The 11,553-nt window shown below is 40.0% G+C and overlaps 1 protein-coding gene across 7 annotated transcripts in view; it reads left to right on the plus strand.

The window, feature by feature from the left end:
• The window catches only part of grb10b (growth factor receptor-bound protein 10b), a 61,700-nt gene extending 53,627 nt beyond the window's left edge, over positions 1-8,073 (plus strand). For 6 of the 7 annotated variants that reach the window (XM_031742721.2, XM_031742723.2, XM_031742722.2 and 3 more), the window contains 11 exons: positions 1,979-2,094; positions 2,341-2,415; positions 4,760-4,897; positions 5,072-5,182; positions 5,496-5,594; positions 5,733-5,810; positions 5,954-6,070; positions 6,272-6,338; positions 6,464-6,551; positions 6,694-6,787; positions 7,745-8,073. In XM_031742721.2, coding sequence (XP_031598581.1) covers positions 1,979-2,094; positions 2,341-2,415; positions 4,760-4,897; positions 5,072-5,182; positions 5,496-5,594; positions 5,733-5,810; positions 5,954-6,070; positions 6,272-6,338; positions 6,464-6,551; positions 6,694-6,787; positions 7,745-7,891 — 1,130 coding nt within the window. In that variant the 3' untranslated portion in view covers positions 7,892-8,073. The remainder of the gene's footprint in view (positions 1-1,978; positions 2,095-2,340; positions 2,416-4,759; positions 4,898-5,071; positions 5,183-5,495; positions 5,595-5,732; positions 5,811-5,953; positions 6,071-6,271; positions 6,339-6,463; positions 6,552-6,693; positions 6,788-7,744) is intronic. The other variant, XM_031742724.2, reaches the window with a different exon arrangement.
• The last annotated feature ends 3,480 nt before the right edge of the window (positions 8,074-11,553 follow it).

Below are 11,553 nucleotides of genomic sequence, written 5' to 3' on the forward strand. Positions count from 1 at the left end.
TCCATATATGTGGCTCTCATCAGTATTTTTGAGTAGCTAACAGATGTGCTTAATTGCTTGTCACAGGCCATAATTACGTTTGTGTTTACTTTATTCTCCCTCAAGTATTGATTTTTGTTTGGTTTTTTTTAATAGCCATGTGGCCATAAAAACCAAAATTGCATTTGTGATAAATGCAGTTAAGTCATTTGATGGAACGTTTTAATATCCAAAACTTGGTTTGGTAGCCGTTTGCTGATATTTAATTGTGTGAGAGGTGCCGGCCACTGTAATATGTGCATTAAATATTTCCTTCATATAGTGAAATTGAATTGTAGTATGAGAGACTCCTGCCTCCGTTTGCGTACGCACCCCCGCTTTATGTCAGGTCTGCACACACGGCATGTGATCGCTAATGTGTGCACACGCAGTTGGACGGTAGACGAGAATAGAGGTTTCCGAGAGTCTAGAACAATACGGTGCCTATTCCTGCTGCCCACTCCTGGTATGCTGCTGAATGGCCCTTTGAGATAAGTAACACTGACCTCTGCTAGTGGGTTCGCAAAGGTTAACAACTATCAGGCGGGGAGGTGGGGCTGCCAGGGTGAGTCACGGTCACGAACATGAGTGACTCATCGGACGGGCAACAGGATTAAACGGAAAGAGAAAGATGAGTCGTGACAGAGTGGAGATTGTGACCGCGGGGGTAAAGAGGAGGGGGCTCACGGAATGAGATAATAATGTGAGATAAGTTTACTATGAAATTTCTCTTGAGTTTTCCTTTTTTTACATGAAAGAGTTGTGTCTGATCTGGTGTCTAATGGTCCTGAAAAAGTTTGGTAAGTCCCACTATTTAATTAGATGCACTTGAAAAGGCAGGATGTTTTTAATAAAAGACATGACAGGACTCGAAGGCTGTAACCATGTGACTCATGTTCCGGTCCAACGTGTTGCAATCAGAAAATCTAAATCAGCAGGACCTCTGACTCCAACCACATTCCTTCAAGGACACTTTGAGTTGAATCACAGATTTAACCATTTATTTAGTAGCACTGAGAGCCATTGGTTTCATCTGGATTAATGAGCACAAACCAGCAAAGCATGTCTGTAGTTTAGTGATCTATATGGATATATACTACATGGGGAATATATAAGCATACATATGCCAGGAATCACTACAGTTTGATGCTGTGAGAAATCATATTGTGATTCTATCTGAAATTCTAGTCAGTGCTTAATTGAACTGTCAGATGTACAAATGCTTACATTTGTGGGATTTGCATAAAGTATTTGTATATCCCATATAGATGTTGGCACTCACAGTGCCCTAAGCAATGTTTATGCAAAGTTTAATCAAGATTGGTCCACTCGTCAGCGACAGAGATGGGGAACATACGGACATATGTACGTTAGTTATTATAATGACATCCTGTCCTTTTTTATCTTGGGAAAAGATGAGATGACATCATACTGCTTCTATGTTTTTGTTGTTGTTTTTTTTGTTTTTTTAATTTAGACCAAATGACTGTGATTGACCCCCTTCTGGCTCTACTGTGTAGTAGTAGTAAACACGGTTACTTCTAATTGTGAAAGATTCCTGGTTTGAGCGCAGAAGGAGACACAAACCCACCTTCATGTGGTCACAAGCCAGCTAGTGTACTCCTCATGCCGGTGCCAAGCCTGTACAAATGGGAGGGTTTCATTAGGAAGGGCATCCGGCGTAAAATCTGTGCCAAATTAAACATCCACTGTGGCAATCTCCTGGGAAATAAGGGAGCAGCCGAAAGTACCCCACTGAGTTTTTTTTTTTTCTTTCCCCTCCCCCCCTTTAAGTTTCATTTCTGGTTTACAAGAAATGTTGATGACTATTTCTCTTGTTTAATTATTTAAGTTTGGTGGGAGGGTGGGGGTGTGGGTGTGTGTGTTTGTGAGATGTTGAAGATGTTTTCAGCCAAGCTTGTAAAATTAGGTTGACTTTTCTCTTCCCGTCTCCTCTCAGAGCGCTGTCTAGAAGACCATGAGCTGGTGGTTCAGGTCCAGGCCTCCATGAACAGCGACGGTAGATTCCTCTTCAGGAAGAACTATGCCAAATATGAATTCTTCAGAAACCCCCTGGTAATTACTTTTCCTGAGACACTTCTTTACTTGCCACGTCACTCGTGACGGCATCTTGTTGAAATACAGAGCCTGTAAAAACAACAAATGTAGGCCAACTTAGCCTTGCAGATTATTTCATAATTACAGCAGACTGCAATAATGAAAGTAGTCACCTGTGCTTCTGTCACAAAATCTGACCCTATAATTATTGTCACAGTATCTGTAATTCTGCCTCTCTCTCTCCACACCCCCTCCTTTGAACAGACATTTTTCCCAGAGCACATGGTCGCGTGGTGCCAGGAAACCAATCATGCAATTCTACCATCTCAGCTCCTTCAGGTACGTACAGCTCACACACGCATGTCTTTCAGTCTCGCTGCTGCTCTTGACACGCAAACAGTTTCGTTTTCAGAGTCAGCACCTGCTACATGCATACTGTACAATCAAGCTGGCATACCTCACCTCTGACCCTTAGACAGTGTGTCTCGTCAGAGCCTGCAGTAATAACTAGTGTTGATCCCCTGTTGACACGACTGTCTCGGCGCACACACCACAGGCCCGGCTCTTGTGATGGATGGAATTAAGCCATCAGAAATAGAACGCAGAGTTTCGGATCTACCCTTGTGCTGTTGGGATTTTTTTTTTTATTGATGAAAGTACGAGCAAAACGCAGCTGAATTAAATTTTTTAACGGTGTCTTTTAAAATTTACAGACAGCAGAATGAACGAAGAGGCAAAAACTAAAATATCTTCTAAAACATGTACCTCCTTTTTAATGTTGTGGGAGGTTTGGGGTGGGGGCAGGTTGTAGACTGGAGGATTATGATGGTAATTTGGTGAGCTGCTTTTGTGAAGGAGGCTGGTCGGATTTCTAATATATTAAGATGCTTTTTTTTTTTTTTTTTTTTTTTTTTTTGACAAAGCTGTAGTAGCAACCAAAACGAAAAAACTTGATAGGTTTACTGAAGTTTTTAGTGGACTTTCTCTAATGTAGTTACAAATATGTGCAGTCATTTTAATTTGCATTGGGTGTGTCCAGTGACTTGAATTGGCTTCTGCTTGGTGGAAAAAATTGTGCCTGTCAATATCATCATATTCAGAGCTTCAGATCCAACTCGCAGCTGTACTTAATAGGAGATTATTCATGTTTTTATCACAGATGTTGTAAATGGCTGGCAGAAAGCTGGCTGTCGACGCATGTTAGATGTTGAATGATCCTTTCTCCAGACTTCTCACCCTTTAGGAAATCTGTAAGGACTTCGACAGGTTGGGCCGAGGCAGGTTTATATTCGTGGGATTTCCTGTGTATAAATCTCCAAATATCTTTATGTTCATACATCCATCTTCTGAGTGTGCTCTCTGCAATAGGATTTAAACAATTCGAGTAGTTCCATAGTGGAAAATTTTCACATGGTGACCTTTTTAGTTAGAATGACTCGGGCCTCGAGCCATGTGTTCGTTTTGGGGTTCTAGGTAATTACTCAGTTTGTTTTTATTACCCAAGATGGGATCTGCACCTACCTGTTGTATGTTTTCTCAGTACTGTTTCCACACGTGTGTCACATGTGTACTTTTTGGCTGCTCACTAATACTCCCAGTATACTCTTTACAAATATCAAAAAAGAGAAAATGTCTGGTAGGAGATTTATTTTTGGATTTTAAATATCTTAATGGGATGGATTAATGGGATTGGCTGGCGTTCTCCTGCATCATGTAATGGAGCTGTCAGTGTTAAAATCACAAGTGGAATCCATCACTTCAAGGTAGCCACTCACAGAAAGCTTTTAAGTCCTCGGCTGATCATATAGAAGTTATGCGCGCTTATCCTCTGCATAGAGGAGTTAATAACTGGATCGGAATGAGGTGAGCTGGAGTTGTCAGGAATTTCCAGAGCCGGAATTCTTCCAAGCACAAGATCTTTGCACTCAATTAGAGTCCTGTGTAAACCAAGGCGCTCTCTAACCCTGAGCTCCTCCAGGTGTTTGCAATATTTGGCATTATGCAAGATGCATGTCAGGAAGTTACTGAAGCGAACGGCCTCCAAAGGGCAGCTCATTGTATTAACGTTCCGTGTGAATGTGCAGATTTGGATAATGTTCATGCACGAAGCCTAATGTCAGATTGTTTCCAAAACACTGGGAAACACATGCTTTAAATATTCAAAAGTACTGTGGAACAGTTTGCCTTTTACCCGCAAGCCACAGATTCCAGATCAGCTTCAGTAACTTCACTTGCAGTTCACGGTGAAATCCTTTCCTAAAACATGGAAACCACAAACACCCATAAGACAAATTAGGCTTTAGAGGTTCCCTGTAGAAATGCACAGTTTTCATTTTATTAGCCATAAAACACAACAGGACAAAGTTTTAATGGAGTTTTTCTTTTGAGTTTAACAAACATATCTTTTCCAAGCAGTATTAGTAAATTATGTATATACTGTTCTCTTAGTTTTTGTAATTAAATGTACAAATGTTACTATCAGGATTGTGACAGCCTTTGATTTTTCACACATTGTCACAATGAGCCTCCTGTCTTTGATGCCCCTACAGATGGTGCCAGCTTTCTGCCTGTGGTAGTGACAGGGGGTTCAGAGGCTTCAGATGTAATCTGGGTCCTTTTTACAAAAGAAATGACAGAGTGAATAAATTGTTAATTATTTGCGTTTTCCCGCTCCCTGTTTTAGAACTTCCTAGCCACCAACAGCTGTCCAGAAATCCAGGGGCATCTGTACATGAAGGAGGTGGGAAGGAAATCATGGAAGAAGGTTTACATGTTTCTGCGGCGCTCAGGGCTCTACTGTTCTACAAAAGGAACCTCAAAGGTAACGGCGGCTCGCTCCATTCATCTCAGACGCAAAATACAGTCCACCTTAAATGTAATCTCCTTGAAAGAAACTCCGTGTTATTGACGGCCGAGTTGCACACGCCTCTGTCTGTTCGTGTGCCTCCGGGCTGTCTCCTCTCTGATGTTTTGATTTATTAATTTCTGTCTCCAGGAGCCCAGACATCTACAGTTACTAGCAGACCTCGAGGACAGCAACATCTTCACTGTCATCACAGGCAAGAAGCAGCACGGCGCACCCACAGACTACGGGTTCTGCATCAAGGTGAGACACAAGTGAGATGAAACGGATTTTATCTAATTATGAAATACTGGAATGATGAAATATTACGAGCTGAGTATGATTCATATCCTGTGCCGCTTCTTGTCTCGGTAGAACTGGTTTATCAGTGCAGTAACTTTTTTTTCTCCCTGTGATTTATGAGTTATAAACTCAGATGAACGGTCTTTGGTTTTGTTGTTCATATCATCTTTCTCTCTCCAATTAATAATAATGGTGATAGAAGTGGTGTCAAGAATAAGAGTTTGATGCAGTGAGCGTCGTCTCTGTTCTGATTGTGTAAATTGTTAATTGGCAGCCTAATAAAAGCAGAGGGGATATGAAGGAGCTGAGAATGCTGTGTGCAGAGGACGAACAGAGCAGAAGCTGTTGGATGACCGCTTTTCGAATCTTTAAGGTAATTCTGCAATGCCTACATCGCAGTACAGCCAACATGATTTCTAGCATACTGTTTGTACCATCAAACCTTTTAATTGTTTGTAATACAAGTAATTTGATGGCCTTTATTCACTACTATGTTCCTTTTCCTTTGCAGTATGGGATCGTATTGTACCAGAATTACAAGATTCCTCAACAAAGGAAAACTTTACTTTCACACTTTTCAGCTCCTGTGGTAAGTTTACTGGAGTGATTGTGCATGTAAGGATATTACAGCATAGTCTGACTTAGTTTAGGTAAATGATCTGCCTTCATTTGTAGTCTGTCTGCACTCTAACACTTGTATTTTGACTGTCATGTGTCTTTGTCTCCCTCTAGAGGAGCGTATCAGAAAACTCCCTCGTGGCAATGGATTTCTCAGGGAGGATAGGCAGAGTGATTGACAACCCGGTCGAAGCGCAGAGTGCTGCCATGGAGGAGGGGCACGCGTGGCGGGTGAGAGATGCTCGACTCTCTGTTACCTGTTAGTTTTTTTTAGGATCCTCGCAGCTCTGTTTATGTTTGCGCCAGTATTTATAGAGAGCTAATTGAGTTAAAGTTATCAGAACTTTATGTTAAGAACCTACAAATTGCTGTACCTCAAACAGACCATGAACTAAACTGCATTGTTTTGTCTCTGTGTGGCATCTTTCTCAGAAGAGGACTCAACGAATGAACATACTGGGGTCCCACAGTCCATTACACCACTCCTCACTAAGCTCAGGTAAATGTAAAACGAGGAAAAAAAAACTTGCAACTGATCCCTAACTTTGCATATTTTTTTCTGTGTATATAACGTTATTTTAAAAAAATGTACTTAAAAAATAAAAACATTGTTATTCTCTGCAGTCATCCACATAGCTCAGCTCTGGTTCCATGGCAGGATAACCAGAGAAGAGTCCCATCGCATTGTCCACCAGCAGGGACAAGTAGATGGGTAAGTAAGCTGGCAAAGCTTTTTTTCTTTATATATTTTTACACTTATTTATTTATATATCTGTGTGTCTATATACATATAGAATCTGTAACATGAAGTGAAGGCTTTTACAACATTTCTTCTCATTTATGTTGTTGCACAGGTTGTTTCTGCTGAGAGTCAGCCAGAGTAATCCCAAGGCGTTTGTGCTCACATTGTGCCATCACCAGAAAATCAAGCATTTCCAGATCCTACCGGTAAGACTCTCGCTTACTTGTTACATGTCTCGTGCGTGTTTGTATATTGTTGCACCTGATGGCTTTACTGTACCGCATTTAAGTGTTGCCAAATCTATTAGACCACCATAAAAGTAGGTAAACACAAGTGTTTTAGGACTCTGTCAAAAATTAATCAAGTATAATTCTTGTTCAGGAATGTAAGTAATTAACTTTTTTTTCCCTCAAGATGCCAAATTAAATCTGCTTTTCATTTTTTTTAATACAACATTTAAATTAGGAAATTCATCAATAACAGCTCATTGATCATTTTGATTAAAGAGGTTACCCATACTACTACTGTGTGGATTAACCATTACAGAAACATAAAAATGATTTTGATAATTACAAGCTGTTGTTGTTTAAGGCAGCTGTGGCATAAAACTTGCATTGGGTGTTGGTCTAATACATTTGTTAAATACAGCATCTTCCATGGTAGCTTAATTTGTTAACCCTGTAATGCCAAGTGTACCATATTTGAGTTTTTGTGATCTCTACACCACCAGTGTTTGCTGTCAGCGTTAATCTTGTTAAAATGACGCTAACGCCATAACCGCGTTAACGCCGCAAATCTCCATTAGCGAGTTAGCGCGGATCGCCCGTGCGTGGGGCTGTTAGCATTAACATCATTTTAACGAGATTAACGCTGACAGCACTAATATAAAAAGCTAAATTGCACAAAAATTCCAGATGTGGCAAAATTAAAACACATATATGCAAATTGATATTTAATTTTTTTTTAATTTGTCATAAGGTTCAGTAATCACTCCACTTGATGATCCAGGCTTTACAGGATTAAAGCATTATTTCATAAGCTATGTTAAAAAATGCACCGATCATACATTACAAATTATTTAGTTGATCCATAAGAGGAAAGTCTGATGTTGTCTTCTTCACCTCTTCCCTCCCTCTGCCGTTCGCTCTCGCCTGTGCCGCCAGTGTGAAGAGGATGGCCAAGGTTTCTTCAGCCTTGATGACGGCGCCACCAAGTTCACCGACCTGATTCAGCTGGTGGAGTTCTACCAGCTCAACAGAGGAGTGCTGCCTTGCAAACTCAAACACCCGTGCACCGTCGTGGCCTTATGACACCTTCGGATCATATGACCCATCCCCCAACACTTGACCTGACTCTGCCTAAAATGAAAAGAATCTCCCCGTTGATCGTTTCTTTTTGTTTTTATCTTTGTAAGAAGCTGGTGAATTGACTGACGTCGTTGTTGTTGTTACACTTGTTTTTATATTGTTGTGAGACTGCTGGAGACTGCTGATTTTTTGGGGGGGGGGATTTCCTTTCATCTGCATGGAGATTCGAGGAGTCTGATGCACAACTTGACTCCAGAGGCTTGCAGTTTTAAGAGAAGATGAAAGAACTGAACACTGCCATTTGTGTCGATGCTGTTGCAGAATCTTCCACATTATTCCTACCAGTCACCAGAAAAGCGTGGACCCTCGAGGTTTTACCACGCAGCTCAAATGTGGGCACCGTTCCCCTTCAACTGGACAATCAGCAGGAGAATTGAAGCTTTTATGCGGACCACCCTGCTCTTTAAGGACAAACGAGTCTCGCTCATTTTTATCACACGTCCTCAGAATGAATTCAGAGTTTGTCTCTTAGTTTTGTACTTGTTGAAGTGGGCACGGCCTTGGATAGCGCATGATCTCTCAAGTGGCGCATTACTTAACTGTGAGGTGGTGCCATCGCCCTCTAGTGTCATAAGAATGCATGGACATTTTGAGGCACCAGGGTTTCTATTTTTTAATCCCATTGAATTTTGCAAAAATTAAAAGTTATTGAAACAAAGCTTTTGGTATACAGTACAAAATCTTTTCCCACACACTCAGCTTCAGTTATTATCATTACTAACGACAAAATCCACCTTTTTGCACCCTGGATTTTAACAGCTCTTATTTTTCACATAAGCTTTTTATCTATCCTACCTGCACTTCAGTTTTCCAAGATATTCCTAAAGCAACTTCCTCAAAAATAAAACAAGTTTTACTAGAATTGTGAATTTTGGTCAAATTAAATTGATGCCCAGTTGAAGAAATTTACAACTGCAGCTGTACGCAGGACGGTATCAGTTCTTCATTTCTCTTTGCCACAACACAGGGAAGGATAACCACTAGCATTTCCTTTAGAGGTTTTATATAGTAACTACCAACACATCAAAGGAAATGTGGTCCGTTTTTAAAAAAATAAAACAAAAAAATTCACCCCAGAGATGCAGACGATCCTGTGGGGAGCCTCCGTCCCACAGTGAGACTCATTTGCTCCATAAATGACCTCATAGCTGCTGTAAAACAAACATGTGGCAATGAAAACAGTTTGGCGTGCTCTGACATTAATGGCAGATTCTGTGCATTACTTCTCACATAATGTTGCCTTTTTTTTTCTTTCTACCTGGAAGTACTTGTACCAAAACACACAGTCACAATACATTTACAGCCCACCTTTTTACAACCAGGAAAGACCTTTCACAAAATCAGAACATTCAACAGTGATACCTGTATCGCCGCCTTCTCGTTTTCCTATCCCGGCCTTGTTACCCTTTCTTCAGCCTGCTCTTGGATAAAGTGAACATACTCGGTAATCAGAGAGGGAAAACTGGAAATATTACTAAATATGTAATGTGTGTTTGAGTGACAACAATGGGAGCATCAGACTGAGAACAGCAGGTGTACGGCTCATACAGTTGGTCTGAAAGCAGTTGTGACTACCTTTTGTCCCACACAACACAATTTGAATAATAAAAATAAATACACTTTTTTTTTTTTTTTTTGGCTGAAAACTTGTCCACGATGGAGCTCCTAGAATCACCTGTTTCAGTTTGGTGTCTCCATGTAGATCAGCTTTCTGTTTGGATAGACGGGAACACTGTTTTACTCGTACACTCCCGCTATAGATGATGCACAACGGGCATCTCAAAGAAACACTGGACGTAAAAGTTGGAGGCTCTTGCTTTCCTCCACTTAAGTAGGTTCAGAATCAACAATCTCTGCGGGGTGTTTGTTTGTCTTTTTGTTGTGTTTTGTTTTTTTCCCACCATTTTTACATCAACAGCCATCTATTTGCCAGCAGGTTGTCTTAAGGTATTTTAGACGTGAGATGCAGAATAGCAGCGCTATGTTGACACTCTGTGTTCACCATTATTTATGTAAGATGCAATGGCTTTTTTTTTTTTGTTTTTATTGTTGCAGCAAAATGTTTATTTATTTACCTGGATGTGACTGATTACTTGAAATTTTTAGATATCTCTTTCTCAGCGCTGTTCAGTACTTTTTTTGTTTTTTGTCATTACTTTAAATTCAATGTTCAGGGTGATTAATAGAATTGTAATGACATGACCTATATTGACTTTCTTTTTTTCAGTTTCAATTATTCAGCAATGATTTGTTATCATCAGTCTTGTTATGAAGTCATGTTTAAAGCACACTGGCCTCCGTAGTGTTAACATTGTCATTCCAAATGATGGCACGCTGGAAAAATGAAAGGCATCTGGGTTTCCCAAAGCATTGATCACTTTGAATTTTTATTTTTTTTTTTTTTAGTTTTCTTTGACAGTTCAGATATTTATTCCAAATATCAAAATTTTCCAGATCTCAAAACCTCTAAAGCTGGCTTTCTCGTGGTGTCCTTAAATAGAGAACCATAGACATGAACTAAAATAATAAATCCACAAATGTTTTGGGAAACTCGGTCAAGTAGAGGACAACATTGTCATTCTTCACCTTGCCGTTAAAAAGGAGTTTTAGAAATCAAAGTAAAAATTTTAGATTGGATATAATAAACAATGTTACAATAATTCTGTCTTTTTAAGAATGAAAAAAGGAAGATGCTGATTTTGATCATTGTATGAATGCGGGAGGAGTCTGTCACTGATGTGTTACTTGCAGAGATTTGGATGAATATGGATTATCACACAAAATGTTTCACAGTTGCTGGAAGTCATTCTAAGCTGCTGAGTCCTTAACGTTAGTTTATTGTAATACGAAAATGTTAAGTACCCCCAATGAGGCTTTGTTTTGATGTAGCAGATGTTACCATGTGAGGGACAGTACAGGGAGCTTTGTAAGTGTGGGTTTATATTTTGCATAAAAACGGTCAGGGTTGTACTAACACTAAATGCAAAATTCAGTTTAAATTGGTGAACACGTGGGAAGTGGAGTAAGGATATTTGGTTATCGATGTTTTTGCCTAACTGAACTGAATGTACCTGGGTTGCTCAGGGCGCACTTGAAGCATGTTAAAATTACTCATCTGTCAAAAGACTTCGAGTACACGATGATGGCAAACTTGGATATTGTAGTTTAATTAAGCTGAGACTTTTCTCCATTGCATGCACCACCCATTTGCTAGTTGTGATTACTTAAAGTATATATGGAGAAAATCAAACAGAACAAGAAATTTTTAAAGAACAGTGTGTTTTTGGTTTTTCCATTGTTAATGCTTTTTTTTTTTTCCTGTTTGTTTTTTAAAGGCCTGAAATACTGGTTTCCTGAGCTGATTCAAAGCTCCAGTTATAGGAATTTGGGAACCCCCCCCCCGCCAAATACACACTCAAATTTACAAGCATATATCACTCATGTTGGAGCATGTTGTTAGCTTTGGCAGTCAGGTAACTTGTACCCACAGATCGTGCCTCTGATTCACCCCACCACCATTCCTGTGCACCAACTAGGTCTAAGATGTGGACCAATGGCAAAGTTACTGTCCATAAACACTTGATGACTACATATAAAACACACAT

Source organism: Oreochromis aureus, linkage group 11 (assembly GCF_013358895.1).
Source record: "Oreochromis aureus strain Israel breed Guangdong linkage group 11, ZZ_aureus, whole genome shotgun sequence".
NCBI lineage: Eukaryota > Metazoa > Chordata > Actinopteri > Cichliformes > Cichlidae > Oreochromis > Oreochromis aureus.